Genomic DNA, 15,758 nt, shown 5'->3' with positions numbered 1-15,758 from the left:
CTTGCCGTCTGTCAGATTCAGTGTATTAAAACCTGTGTGTTAAATATTTAAAATCAATAAAAAGTTGATCACGAAACAAAAAGGGATTCCTTTTAACTCTAAGTCCATAAAGTGATGGACTGAGGGAGCCTGATAAAAGATGCGACAGTGTCAGCAGTCGAGACGTCATGTGGAATGAAACCTGGCATCTGGTATTGTCTTAAAGCCTCCAGATGCTTTTTGTCTGTTTTCTCCTCTGACCCAGCCAAACTTACCATTTGCTGCTACTTCCTTTTTGGATGTAACCGCGTGGCAGACCTTTACTCCAGGTGCCGCTGAGTGTTACCAATCTTCGCACAATGTGGCCATCAAACAAATACATTTGTTATCCATTTGTACAATTTATTGTGCTGTCAGAGGTGAGCGGGCCCACAAATAGGGCCTGTCAGGTGGGAGATGGAGAGGGAACTCTCTGGCCCTCCATCTCTTCCGCATCATTGCAGGAAAGGAATTTCCGTCAGCCCTGATAGATTACGGAAGGGGTACAGGTGGCTCATTGGAAACAACACCGAGGCTTTGCGTGGAAAAACATATTGTTGACACAGATTCAAGTCCTCTTGTTCAACAGGAAACCAGTGACACGTTTTATTACTGGGACATCTGAGACATGCGTTGTCTGTTACTGTGGATTTTTAGACAAATGAACTGTTCCTGACAAGTCTGCTTTATCTTTTTGTCACTGCATATGCAGATATTGAACCTGATTTTAAGCTAAATGTATTTGAATATTGATCGTGCAGGAAGATAGTTGGATGTAATTGTAATTGTATTTAGGCCAAGTGACCTTTTAACCCAGCAGGATCTTCAGCAGTCAGAAAATGTGTTCGTGCAGCTGTGTTTTGAGCTAAATGCTAAGCTAAGCTTGCAAACAGGTTCACAATGATTGTAACTTTTTTAAAGTTTCGGACAGAAACAGACTAGCTGTTTACAGTTTTTATGTGAACCTGGGCTAGTCAACTCCCAGGTCTAGCTGGTCTCGATATTCTCATCCAACTCTCAGAAAGTGTATATCCCAAAATGTAATATTTTGCAGGTAAGTTTACCATATAAATCTTAGTTTTTAGTGTATTAGCATGCTAACATTTAGCACTAAACACAATGTACACATGATGGTGCAAGATAAAAAGCCAGAGGATCACCTAAATTATCGCAATTCATCCTGAGGGGATCATGAATGACTGTATCATATTGCATGACAATCCTCGTCAAGGCCTGAGCGGTGGACTGACCACCCACCGCCATCCATAGACATGCTGCTAATGTTGCTACAAAGTTGTGACATCTTGCAGTGTGCAGATAACGTTTGCTTTTCTTTAGGTAAATCATTGATTGGCTCATCTATGCAAAATCACCAAATATTATGTCTGTATTAGCATTTTGCACTTCCCTTCTGCTGTGCTGCTTTCCCACTTGAACTATTACCCCCGCCTCCTGGCACTTGCCATGGTGAAAGAACACAGGCCAGTCACGCTGTAGGTGCTAATTCTCTGTTGTCCAAAATGTCTCAGTCTGAGAGCTGATATTAGAGCCCCCTTAATCCAAAGGCAGAGGTAACTGCATACTGTTTACCATCTGGTCGTGGCAGCCTGGCAAGCCTGAGTAAGGGCGATAATTGATGAGAGCAGAGAATTCAAAGGCGCCGAGGGCCCCGCCTCATGGTCAATAACATATCAGTGGCTCCTGTGAGTGGCAGCTCCTGGTGTGCTGTCAGGGTCTTCAGCTGCAACCCTATAACTCCATGTAATTGTCATCACTTCAGCTCGGCCTCACTATCTATATTTGGTCTTGTGAAAGAAAGGAAAAAATGGACTAATGTCTGCCTTTGATGCGTTTTTTGCCCACGAAACAAAACACAGCAGCAAAGTGACATTCATTAAGGATGGAAGTTTGTTTAAAAAAGATACAGCTGTTAAATATGACGTTTGCACTCTGCCATGGGACAGCGACAGTGACCTCGCATCCATCTTAGAGATGATACAAGCACACCATGGTCACACAGTGACAGCGGGCCAGCTGCTGCCTCTTTCCTGGAAGGGAAGGCGTGCGAAATCCAAGACCACAGTGTCCTTGTATCAAATCAAAGGGCATTACAGGAACTGAATGGAGACATAGACACATGATTGTTCTGGCTGAATACGAATGCATCAACTCAGTGCTATTTTCCCAGCAGGAGCTGTTATCCCCCACTGCTCAAACAACAGGCTACCTGTGTTAAGATGATACACGACTGCGAGGAAACAAAGTCAGATTGTCTTTTTTTTTTGGCAATTTGAAATGTGGACACAAGGCAGACAGAGGTCTGTAAAAAGAGGTCTGTAATAATGGTGACATGTTCTCGCGAAGTTACATCTCATCAGGTTGGAGATTCAAACTTGATTGAGTTACTTTTACCTTCGCTGCCAATACTTTTCTCTTCTTCATACTTGTGTGCAGGGCTTTGAAAACAAAGGTCACAGTTGCAAAGCAGGAGAGAGCCTAAACCATGTCATTCTCAGGTGTGCTCAATTAGCAGGCAGAAAAAGTCCACGAACGATGGCGGGCATGTTGAGTCACTGGTAAGAAAACAATTTTCGTTATAATGAATGGACCTTGTTGAATCTGGTTCCCAGATGAACCCCATTTCTTCCCCCTCCTAATACACAAATGTAGCCCCAGGTGTTTGTAGCTAAGTGGAGTTACCAAGGGTGCTCAGCTCAGTGTTTTGTTTCCATTTATAAGTGTATGTGGAAAGAGCCTGTTGATTTTGTGTCACTGAAGGTGCATTCTCCCCAGTGGCTAATTAAGACGTTTAGGGCTGCGGATAACACCTTAACTTGACACCAGTTTTAATATCTGATCAGGCATTCAAAGTGGCTACTGATTGGGCCAGGCCCGCAATGAATGGGAGATCAGGTATTTACCATGACATCTCTGCTGTATTGCATACATCTGACCAATTAACAAGCCTCATGGCACCAACTCATTCACATTCTGAATATTTCATCCACATTTCAGTTTGGTAAAAATCAAAATCACATTCAGTGAATGGATGGTAGAGTGGTTTTATGAACAGCTGCGTGTGCAGTTTTATGCATGGAGACATACTTTTCTTTTTTACAATGTCATGATATTGGAATTGGTCGTTACTACCGTACGTATATATAATAAATATATATATATATATATATAATATAATTTTAACAGGAAAAAAAAATTATTGGATTTTGAAGAAAAAAATATGAAGCAATTCATTTTTTTTAATTATTATATTATAATTACTCAGTTTGACATGTTCTAAAAAATAGATAAAGATAAAAAGGTATGTGTGTGTGTGTGTATATAGAGAAAGGGAACATATAGGCAACTGAATGAGGACAATTTTAGAAATGGGTAGTCTATTAATCCAGAACCTTTCTTGTCAAAACAAAAAGCCCGAGCAGAAGATGTCACGTGCATACAGATAAACAGCAGAAGCCAGCGGCCAACACAATAACTCAAGTGTAGCTCGCGGGGTGCCTGCGAGGATGCATGCAGTCCAGGCGGCTCAAATCTATTTCTGTATGAACTTGTGCATAATCTACTTGGTATGGAAAGCGGGATATATGTTAATTTTTGTAGCAGGTGATCTGGGACATTTCCACAGTCAAGAACCTGTGATGTGGCACTTTATCAACATGCATGTCACACATGAAAGACTACATCCACTTGGCAGTAATGATTTGAATGTCTAGAGACTGAAGAGCACAATGCAACTTTGGTATAGATAAAGAACGCAAACGAGGTGAAGGGGTTCAGTTATTGTTACATTAAATATTAACATGACAAGGCACATGATCTGCAGGGAGAGACTTTGAATGTGATTGTGTGATTGTATGACAGTTAAAGATCATCTTAGAATGGTGAGACTCATTCAAACTATGATGACCAAAAAAAAAAAAAAATCAATACATGTTTCAGTACAACAGCAGTGTGTTAAATAACATATCTGAACATGCAACACACCTTGAAGTGGATGGGCTACAATCCCAGAACCTACCCTTCAATACACTTCAGCTAAAATCTCAAAGACGAAGCTAAATTGGGACTGTGATCACCAAAACTAGATGACAGCCATCTGGAGCATTCTCAGACCCTATAGTCCAACAGTTGTCCATTATGATATGCTGGTATAGTACAGGCTCAGAATATGACATTATCAATATGGGCCATCTCTATGTGGAAGGTACAGCTACAGCGGTGGTAGTGGTTTTACGTTTAAGCATCATTTGAATAGCTCAGCATACATAAACATTATTGCTGTGCAATAATAGACTGGATAATAGACTGTGACCTTTGATTATCCAGCAGTATAATGCACCGTGAGTTCATCACTGCACGATTATTCCGGGAACTATTAAATGGACTGCCGAGATATTTTGTTCAGACATTCATGATCTCAAGAGGATGAATCCTAATGACTCTCGTGTTTACTCTGGCACCACCATGAGGTTCACACTTTTGAGTCATGAACATTCATTTCCATGACATTTGGTACAGTCACTCAGTGCTTTCAACATGCTATAACAGGTGGAATGAAGATGGGCAAAGATTGTAAACAGTAAGCCATCTGAACACCATGTCAGCATTGTTAATGTCTGACGTTAGCTTTTAGCTCCAAGTGGCACATCACACCAATCCAGCCTCACAGAGCTGCTAACATGGCTAGACTTTTTTTCTTGTTTAATCACAAACAGAGCTTTATGTTCCATTCATCTCACAGGCCTACTTCTATCATTAATTCAGTTTCACTATTGTATTATCTGGATTGAGTTACGACTTCCTTCCTACGGATATATATATATATATATATATATATATATATATATATATATATATATATATATATATAAAAATGCTTTGAAGCCAGAGCATCATCCTGAGCCTGTAACACCTGTGGATCCAGGCATTGTGCAGCTAAATCTAGAGTGGCATCTATGGCATTATAAGAATTTAAGCCTATTGACATGTTGCCATTATGTGACCTCATTATGAAACGATGTGGCTGAGATATTTCTTTATGATTAAAAAGATATGTCAGTATAAACAGAAAAGCCCCATCCACTGTAAGACCCCCAGGATGAAGTGTCATTCTGTTGATGAATACCAGCCGTGTTTAGATGACTGATGGCTCTCGGTGCTGTATAAAGGACCCGCTGAGGCTTTGATGAGAAAGGTGGAATGCTTCTCTCACCTCTACTGTTTGGCACAGTTTTAGCCCTGCTGAGATTTATATGAGCAATTAAAAATAAAATCTGGTTTGTGCAGGAGACACAGCTGTCTAAAGCATTGGCAAAAGAGTGTGTAAATTTGGTGGTTTTGACATTAATAGAGGTGAATTCAGTAAGTATGAGGGCTGTAAGCAATTTGGAATAATTAAGAAAATTTATGAATTATTTGATTAATATACTCTTAATACTATAACAAACAAATTGCATTTGACATTCATTTCCAGTATTACCAGCAGATAATCATGCTGATGTCAACAACAGTTGTTCATTTCATTAGATTTTCACTGACTTTTTCTAGTGGAGATTTACTATTGTCCATAACAAAACAAAGACGTTTCGTTATTATTCAGAAATCATGAGAAAGTCAAGGCACACTAGAGTATAGCCTAATTTCAATTTGCACTGGATTATGATTTGTGGTTTAAGCAAACTGCAAGCAGAACCACAGGGTGGAGGATGGAAAAAAAAAAATCTAAATGTCCCTTTCCTTTTTTCTATGAAGAGATTTTAAAAGCCTTCAATCTTCCCCAGAACCTTTGGTGAGGGTCCTAGTCTTCAAATGAGACTCAACATAATGCCCTATTCATAAATTTCATAAAATGCAGGATTGTCCTTGAATGAATTATTATCATCAGAATCAGAATCAGAACCATTTATTTGCCAGGTATGTTACACATACAAGGAATTTCTCTTGGGGGGTGGTGCATACATTAGACAAACAACAACAATCAACACATAACAATCATTATTATATTATTACCAGCAGGAATTTGTTAATTAAGTTAATTTGCATCAAAGAAAAGTGTAAGTGGTGCATTTGAGTTAACCTTTCAGACCTCACATGAAAAACACTGACCATGTTTTTCTCTCAGAGTAATTATTCGGTTCAAATCGCATATATTTCTCTCCAGGCAGAGAGTGCTTGTGCTGAATGGATGCTGCCGCTGCATAATGGTCCTCAGACGTTTGTTTCCTAGGCAACGTGGGGAGGGCATGTGGAGAGGGAGGTATAAAAACACCGGCAGCTCCTCTCTGAGTCTTACTCTGAGATAAATGCACTCACTGTCAACACGGAGACTCTCCGATAACTTGCCACACACTTTCTCTCCAAATTTGTCACCTTCTGTCTCACTTGAAGGCTCAGCTCCGCTAAGTAGCTGTTCAAAAATGATGCGGCCGAAAGACTTACGCCAGGGCTCCGGCACCAAGACCTTCCTTGATGCCATGCACGGTGGTAAAGTTCACCTCGCACGCTTCATCCTGGACGCCCTGGACGGACGGATCATCAACTCTAAGACAGAAAACAGCCGCACCCCGCTCATGTATGCCGTTTGCCTGCCAGACCCCGGGACCAGAGCCAAGTTCACCCGGCTGCTTCTGGAGAAAGGCGCTGATGTGAACTGCCAGGATGAGGACAGTCGGACTGCCCTCAGCCATGCCTGTGAGATGGGTCACCTGGATGTGGTCAAGCTTCTAGTGCAGTTCAATGCTGACCCAGAAGTCTTTGACGCCTGGGGTAACAGCGCTCTGATGTATGCTGCCTTTTCCGGGCACAACCAGATTCTGGAGTTCTTGGTCCGTGCTTTCAAAAGACTGGGACTGAGGCTGGACAGGACCAATAATGCTGGTCATTCCGCCATCGAGGTGGCCAACTTCTTTGGACACAACCAGTGTGTGAAGATTCTGAACTTTCCTTGCAGGAGGGGTGTTGGCACAGATGATCCACTTGCTGATTCAGGTACCATCGGTGAAAGAGAATGCCGGCTGCCTAACAGGCTCCCAAGGCATGTTTTGGAGAGGTTCTCCAAGCAGCTGAATAACAATGAAGACCTACTGCCTGGGGTATTTCAGAGACAGCTGAAGATTGGAGACAGCAGTGGGCTCTGGAACCGCTTCAGATGCCCCAGGAGCCAGTCTCAAGACGACAACCATCACCACAGCTGGGCTCTGCCTCCTCAGACTGAGAAAAGCAAGATTGAGACAGATCGCAGCGTTCTCTTCACTGCCAAACAACTGCAGAACTGCCAGCTTAAAGAGCTAAGAGATCAAACACTGAACTCTCTGCCTGAGCCAAGCCAGAAAGATGTCAGCCGAGACACTGGACTCCAGGAGCAAACACCAGTAAGTTTTCCTCCCTGGGGAAAAGCAAAGTCGTTTAACCTGGACCTTCTGAGCAGCAGAAAGCAGTCCTATCAGGGTGATGTACGTGACATCAACCTGTCAAGCAGCAAATTAAAGAGAGCCTCGCTACAGGATGAGAGATGCCTGATAGACAAGATGGAATGTCATGGGAACACCCGGGGCCTGACAAAGGATGCTGACAAAAAGGTCTTAGCGCCAACAGCTCTTTTAAATGGCAAGAGTCAGCCCGTGAGAGCACTCGATGAGAATGTCAAATCACAGAGAGAAGAGGCGAATGACATCACTACATCAGGCAGAAGAGAGCAGCAGAAGAGGGGAAGCTTTGGCTCGACCAGCAGACACAACAAGCTGCTGTTTGCGAGAGGGGAGATGGAGGCCGGGAAGATCCCAAGTCGTACACCGGGGTTCATGGGCCTTGGCACCAGACTGCTGCGTCGATTTACCGCACCGGAGTTCATGAGGTTGGTGATAGACTGCTCGGCCGGCTCCTCAAGCGGCCGAGGGCGGATTTCCCGCTCCGAAACTTTCCCTCTCTCTCACACACGCCAGCAGGTCAACAGCCAGCCGAGCCTCGACAGCATCAGTGGAGTGAAGTGTGAGTTTGAAAGCTGCTCATCTCAGTCCGCCCTCGATTAGAATCACTCAATGTCTGGCTGGTAGGGACATTTTTACAGCGCTTAAAAATTCTGACAATGAAGTTTGATTGCTTGGTGAAATATTCTATTCATCGAGAGAAATACTAATCTTTTGCTTATGTTGCAGTTCATTAGTTTGTTTCAATGTTTATCAATAAAAGCAAGAGGTTTTAAAGCTAAGTGTTCAGTTGCATACATACAATTTTGCTAATCTATATATACAATTATTTATACAAAAACAGTCTGTGAGCTACTGAAAATAATTATTTTTGTTTCACACATATATATAAATAGGATTTATATTGTATGGAATTAAATGCATTTGATATTGTTTTTGTTTTTAAGAAATATTGTATGTATTTTTGCTTAAACATATTCACTGACTGTGCACTGTATGATTCAAGCTGAATACCTAATAAATACTTGAAAACACCAGTGTTCATGCATGCGTGTGTCTATGTGTGTGTGTGTGTGTGTGTGTGTGTGTGTGTGTGTGTCTGTGTGTGTGAGAGAATGAGGGATACAATGAATTCCGATTCAATATGCATCATTTATTGATTTATACAAAATTAAAATGTGTAATTCTCTTTTTCATGAATGATCCACACAGAGATAGAAATACATGAAACACGTCAACATGTATCCGTGTCAGAATACAAAGACTATGTGCAAAGTGTTTCTCAGCAGGTGAACGTCCTGCAGCATCCCATGCCAGGCCTGTGTGCTTTATCTAGGCAAACAAATGCAAATACAGTCATACACATCTTCTGGAGGAACAACACACACGTCTTGTGGTTTTTAAAAAGTCTGACACAATACAAAGAGGGTTGTATCAGACGCAAACACTGAGATGTCACCTCACACACATCCATGTGCTCATGTGCTCACACACATGCACACATACATACAACTGTACACTCACATTTCAGTCAAGAAAAGTCAAATTCGTCTCATATACTTTACTGCAGTAGATCAGCAGGAACAATGACCTAATATTCAGTATTTTTATTTACATTATTAATTTATCCGCGTATGTTTCAACTCCATACTTAATAATGAAACCGTATTTGCAATTCACACCATACAAACAACCCACAACACCTTTTGGAAATAAAGAATAAATAAGAAAAAGAGGAATACGGTATTGGTGATGTTCCAATAGCCCAATAGTAGCAGCTGGGCTTTCATCTACCCATTTATTATGCTAATAACGGAGAATTGTCTTTCACGTCCCAGTTTGGTACATATTCAAGCATTCACATCAGGCCAGGTGTGCCTCCATTTGGCCATGCAAATAGTCTACTGTCAGTGTTTGTGGAGTGTACTGACCAGGTTGTTGTCCCGTTTCCACAACAGAGAGTGTGAGTGTGCAGAGGTAACTTTATTCTTCCTTAATTAATAATGTCACAATGAGCTACTGTGATTTTGAGCCTAACAGCTTCATAAGCTTTACACTTCTAGCAATAATGCCCACTATGAACACTAGAAAGGATCTTTAGAGTAGCACATGTTCATTACATATATTGTTACGTGGAATATTGATTTTTGCGCTCAGTTGATATGCACCATGTGGCGCTGCGTTGAATCCCACTGAATGTAACAGGAAGCCAATCAATATTCGGTTGAGAGGTGAGGAACTGCATGCTGCCTTTAACTCACTCCTAAAGTGCTTCTCTCATGCCTGAGACCATGCGGTGTCTGTCAACCAAACCTGCCGTCCCGCCACCATCACTCTGGCAGCAACATGCTGTCTGGTTCTGCTTCTCTGGAGCTGATCTCCCGTTGGCGAGGGTGCTAGAGTTGGACCCCGGTGCTGGTCCTCGCCTGTTCAGGTCAGACTGAAGGTGGGTGTTGGGGAGCGGGAGCCCCACGGGGTCAGCAACGGGACATGCGCTTGCGGTACTGCTCCACCAGTGGAACCAGGCACTGAGGTGAGCCGCTCTGCAGCAGGAAGGGGTGCTCCAGCAGGTCAGTGGCGCTGGCCCGCTCTAGGGGGTCCCGGGTCAGCATACGGTCCAGGAAGTCCTTTAGAACGGGGGAAATCTGAACCAGGGAGAAATGGGTACATATACTTAACATATGTAACACCAATGAATTGCTGCAGTAGTTATTTGTAACAATGATTAAACTAGTGGCTCTGTGAGACTATGCTGACATGCTAACATTTGCTTATTAGCACTCAATCCAGTGTACAGTGTACAAGCACAGCAGAGGATGATGGGAATATTACTACTTTTGCAGGTATGTCTGTCTGTTCTTGTACCTGGCTGACATTTCGAACAGTAGGAGCCAGCTCATCCCTCAGTCTCTTCATGGCTGCTACGGGGGTTTCACTGAAGTACGGGGGCTCTCCATCCACCATCTCCACCACCATGATACCCATCGACCAAACATCCACCTGGTGCAGGATCACACATTTAAATTACGTTAAAGATCTTACAGCACAGATTGCCACGGTTGGCTTTCACGCCACATTAGCGAGATCTCCGTTGTTAGTCAGCGTGAGTACTTTTGAATGTGCGCCTCCTCACCTCAGTGCCATATGGTGATTTGGAAATGACCTCAGGAGCCATCCAATAGGGTGTTCCCACTAACGATTTCCTTTTAGGGATGTCCTTGCTGATCTGAGCACAGAAGCCAAAGTCTGACAGCTTGACCTGTGGGGAACAAGAGAAAGACCTATCAAGATAGCGAAAAACAGAAACGAAAGAAAGGGTAACACAATATCTTACCCTTCCATCTAATGTGAGTAGTATAGAATCACTCTTGATGTCTCTGTGGATGACTCCCTGTGAATGCAGATAGGCCAGGGCTTGCAGAACAGCTTCACACACTGTGGCAATCTGCTCTTCACTCAGCCTGCAGGATAACACACACGCAAACAAATTTTACATTAACATTTCACACTATTCCATTAAGAGATACGACAAACCAACAGCTGAGAAGTTTAAACTCATGAATCACGGCGCATTGAAGGCAACGCTAAAGAGGGGAAGGTTCAAAACAACAACTCCCACACAGCAGGATGACCAACAAAACATGTTCAGTGTTAATGCGACTTTGATATTTTACAAGCGCAACATAAAGACAGGAGTCAAAAAAACAGCAAGCAAGGTCATGTGCCCGCTGAAAAAACAAGGTAAGATGTACCTAACAGAGTGCTGTATACTCCCACACATGGTTCTCATCATATTTAAAAGACACGTCTTAAACTATATTAGGGGAAAAACGTCAGTAATTCTTTTATTTAATAGCGACTTTAATTAGTCTAAAAAACAATAATTTGGCACCAAACTATGTCCAGGAAAAACAGAAGTAAAGGACCCCTTATTATTGATTGTCCTGTCAACATACTGATTATCTTGACAGTGGCTGTGACGGTTGGCTCATTTTGTATGTCAGAGAAGTTTTTTCATCCCTTTGAGTCAAGCGATCTAACCCTGGTGTCATCCCATGGACCTCGTGCCAGCCATCTGTTAATAACATAAAATACATTGACGGCACAAAAAAATACGGCCTGACAAAATTCTTCCTTCTGCTGGTCGATATGTTTTCCTTATTTTTGATGTATGCACTACTGGAAAATGTGACAGCATCAAGGAATCAAATTCTCAACCACAATTGACTTTCCACATGGCATCTAAACATGCACATATTCGATTATGTCATTAAAGTAGGACTTTTCCTCAGAGAAAAGCAGACATCGGGTGAGAGAGAGGGATGACTGACAGTCTTTTTTTTAGTCTTGGTGCTGCTGGTATCAACACTGATCACCCGGCAGTCGATACCACACTACCCCCTTGTGGTTGATTTGGGTATTGAAAGGTTGATATCACAACCAAACGGAAATGCAACAATCAGCTCTCTCAAGTTGGGCCAAGTTGATCTCTTGGTGCCTTTACCTGGTTTCAGACACAATGTTGGTCAGTGCTCCACCTTGCAGGTACTCCATGATAACCCACAGCTCCTCCTCCACCAGGGCTGACTTAAACATCTCCACCACATTCCTGTGCTGATAGTCCCTCATGATGACCACCTGCAATAAGAAAAACATTCACTAAATATCCAAAATCATAGTTAGTGTAGTGCTTTTATAAAGTTAGGAGACAACGTTGGTGCTGCAGAGTCCAGCATATCTTGACGTTTACTCTTTAGTATGGATCTGGCTCTAATTCGCTTTGGCAAACACCCACATCTTTCAATATCTCCGAGCCTAAGCCGAGATATCCTAGATAGCATAATCAAGGCTTATTGGCTTCACTTTATCTCCCTCCAGAGCCACAGAGACATTATACAATTGTGTTTACAGGCTGAGTAGCTGACGGGCAAACTGGACTTTATGAGTTAAATCAATGGATAGTGTGTTGGAGTTTTGTGTTTTTGGGAATCACTTTGTACGTATTTGGATATTGTACCTCATTAAAGAGCAACTCTCTCCTCTGCTGCCGCCGCAGGTCCATCATCTTCACCGCCACCTGCCTGCCGCTGTGCTTCTCTGTAGCGATACACACTACCCCCGTCGAGCCCTCCCCAATCTTCACAAAGTTCTCCAGGTAGGACCGTGGATCACCCTTGTCTACCACCATCTGCAGTGCCGCCTTAAACTGTTCATGGGTCACTTTTGGTGGGTCTGGTGGTGGTCTGGGTGAAGGATGTTGTGGGGGCCTGAAAGCAGGGGAGCATGTGCCTGGAGGACTGGTGGCTAGTGAGCCTGTAGGGGAGGGTCGCGGCTGGGAAGGGCTGTCTTGCCGGGGGTAGGGAGGATTGAGGCATCCGGAGTGTCTGAGGAAGGGGTCAGGCCCGTTGGGCCTCAGCCCCATGTTCGGAGACAGGCCCAGCGTGTAGCTAGCCGAGGAGCGCACAGTTCGTTGGGGTCTGATGCCGCCTACAAGAGGGCTGCTGTTGGCTGTGGGCAGGAAGCCGGAGTGGTACCTCACTGCCGACTCTGCCTGAACGAGAAAAGAGAAAAGGGTGAAGAACATTAAGGCAGTGAGCTGAATGAGAGTTGGCCGCCTGCCTGGGGTTCAAGACCTGCTTTAAAAGTGAATGTAAATCAGGTCACTCTGCATCCACTTCACCTGATATGACCCATGTAAAGATGGACCCAAGTGTCTCGCTGAGATCCTGCCAAACACACCATCTCTCAACTTTTACAACCCCACTGGCACTTTAAACCCACAATTCACATTTTAACTCTAGAATCAAATAAAATTGTCAAACCTAGAGCTTTAATCACCTTTAGTGTAAATCCAATCAAAATGCTGCCTCACTAAAGTTTCTACAACCTAAGCTTGAAAATGTCTGCATGTCAAAACACTAGCATTCAATGGATTCAGAGCCCATGCACAAACTAGTACTAGTAATATGATCTACATAATGTACGCAAAAAAAATATGCATAAATTGTCTATTCTATGAATAATGTATTATCAGTGCACTTAATGGCCACAAAGATGTGCGAAGAAATTGCTCTAAGACTTACTTTCAGGTCATAGGAGGAGAACGGCCTCCCGGGGCTGTTCTGCGGGTGCATGTACATCGGTACGTTGGGCCGAAACTCCGTGGTGACTGTCGCTTGATCGCCATAAGGCTGCTGTACAGTCATAGCTGGGCTATAAAAACAAGCTATAGGTCTCTGATTTGGTGGCACTCCCCTAGGAAGCTGGAAATCTCTCTTCCATATCACTCTCTCCTGAGGGCTGCCCACCTCACCACTCATATAAGCCCCGTGACTCAGCACCGGGATGTTCTGGGACGGAATCGGTTGCGAGGGTCCTTCAAGAGAGCTGATGCTGACTTCATAGGTGGACTTGGCCTTTGGCAAGATCCCATTTGGATGCAGAGTGATGCTCCTTTTCATGCCCAAGTAGGGGGTGTTGGTTTCACTGTGGATGTTCCTGGCCCTGCCCGTCCACTGGTCTCGACCCACATCCTCGTCATATTCATCATCATCATCTTGGGTCAGGCCCTCGTATTGGTAAGTGTCTGCCTCGTTCACTTCCCCCAGCCTTCCCAGTGACTGGGCCCTCTTCCTGGCTGAGGGGCTGCTCTTCCTCAAAGAGTTTGAACTGGTCACAGACAGACGGTTCATGTCATTGATCATGGCTGCGATGTAGTCTCCGTGACCGATCATGCTCCCCCGCACAATGGTCTGAAAGAGGAGAGGTGTTCATCTTTTATCATATTGCACCTACCATGCTCACATTATAGAACGCATTTGGACTGAGAGGAATAATGATGGTGACATAATCATTGCTCAGAGGCGAGTTAAATTTAGACTTGAGAATCTGTAATCTGACATCTTTGTCATTCTTCAGAGACGATTTAAATAATTTCCCCAGTGGCTCATTCTGACAATACACTGTTAAATGTACCAAGCAAATGTAGAAAAGCAGAGCCTCTACAACTGTTCCTATGTTGCAAAATTCAAAAATGACAGATAATTGTTCCTTTGCCCTTTCAGATGGTATGCACAGATAGCAGGCATGCGAAAGCAAACCTGCCCTGACAGAAACATTTTCAGACCAACTTTAGAGCTTTTGCCAGAGTAGTGAGATTGTAGCAACTGCATGCAAGAGTGTGTGGTGGCTCATCAGTCACTCTCAGGGTAGAGTCATGTTCAGTTCACAGCCAGTCAACAGCCTCTCCTGTTTCCCTGGTGCGGTGCCATTAAACCTGCACAGGGGGCAGAGGTCAGATGACATCTCACCTTCTGCAGCACCTCTCTGAGAGGAGAGGATGGCAGCTGATAATGGCCCTGGTGAGAAACCCTATTCTAGAAGATGTTGTAAAAAATGTTTCAGTATTTATTGCATTATGAAGATCTTGTGGGGTAACACCACACTCGTCTTGATGACGCTCCTAAAACCACAAATCTGACCTAAACGCTGACATGATGGTTCTCATATTGAAGAACACTAATCCCATTAGGGAATCAATGAAATGTACGTGTTTTCTTAATTTATTTTCTGGAGGGTGACAAACGTAATCAGACATTTGCTACATAAAGTACAGAAATCTTTAGATTTGCAGTCTTTATCACCGACTGCTATTTCCTTTGCTGTACCTGAGCTTTTTCATCCCTTCAGTTTGACATCTGTGGGAAGGCCCCATGGACTGCCATGGACTGTTATAGTTGCCTGCATGGAGTAATAAATCTTGTGGCCCCTCTGAGTATTCAACATTGTACAGTCGGTGTGCACAGCAGGCTCATTAGCCCAACCCCATGATAGATATGAAAGATGCGGAGGGGAAGCATGCCTTCCTTCCACATTGTCATCAGAGGATTATGTCATTTTCTGAGACATCAGGATTCCTTCGCAACGCCGAAGGTCACTTCTGCCTCAATACAATAAGCAGCATATCTTTATGCATCGGTCTCTCTGACATGTTAGCTTAATGAGGGCCTGGTTGAATTGTGTGCTACTTATTAGTGATCAGTTCAACGTAAGGTCAGAAGGGCAATAAAGAGTTGAGTGGAAGGTGTGGTGTACCTTCTTTGGCCTCAGCTCCACCTCCGTGATCCTGGAAGGGTCCACCATGGGTTTGGGCCTGCGTAGGTTCTCTATCAGGCTCTGCCATTGCGTCGGCAGGCCCACAAAGCAGCCACGCTTGTTGTCAAATGAGGTGTGCACACGGTGCTCAAAGTTCTTTGGCGCTGATATCTCAGGCCTCTTCTTTTTCTTCTTGCGGAACAT

At 43.6% G+C, this 15,758-nt stretch overlaps 1 protein-coding gene across 1 annotated transcript; it reads right to left on the bottom strand.

Annotated features, from left to right (window-relative positions):
• Positions 1 to 9,937: 9,937 nt before the first annotated feature.
• Positions 9,938 to 15,758, bottom strand: pak6 (p21 (RAC1) activated kinase 6; the record flags this gene model as incomplete). The annotated part of the gene is made up of 8 exons (XM_079217441.1): positions 9,938 to 10,105; positions 10,326 to 10,460; positions 10,594 to 10,719; positions 10,795 to 10,921; positions 11,965 to 12,098; positions 12,478 to 13,011; positions 13,544 to 14,212; positions 15,555 to 15,758. 8 exons carry the CDS (start codon positions 15,756 to 15,758, stop codon positions 9,938 to 9,940), a joined length of 2,097 nt encoding a protein of 698 aa, XP_079073567.1.

This window comes from Taurulus bubalis (assembly GCF_910589615.1).
Source record: "Taurulus bubalis genome assembly, chromosome: 4".
In the NCBI taxonomy this organism is placed as follows: domain Eukaryota; kingdom Metazoa; phylum Chordata; class Actinopteri; order Perciformes; family Cottidae; genus Taurulus; species Taurulus bubalis.
This window is presented reverse-complemented; position numbering and strand designations above follow the sequence as displayed.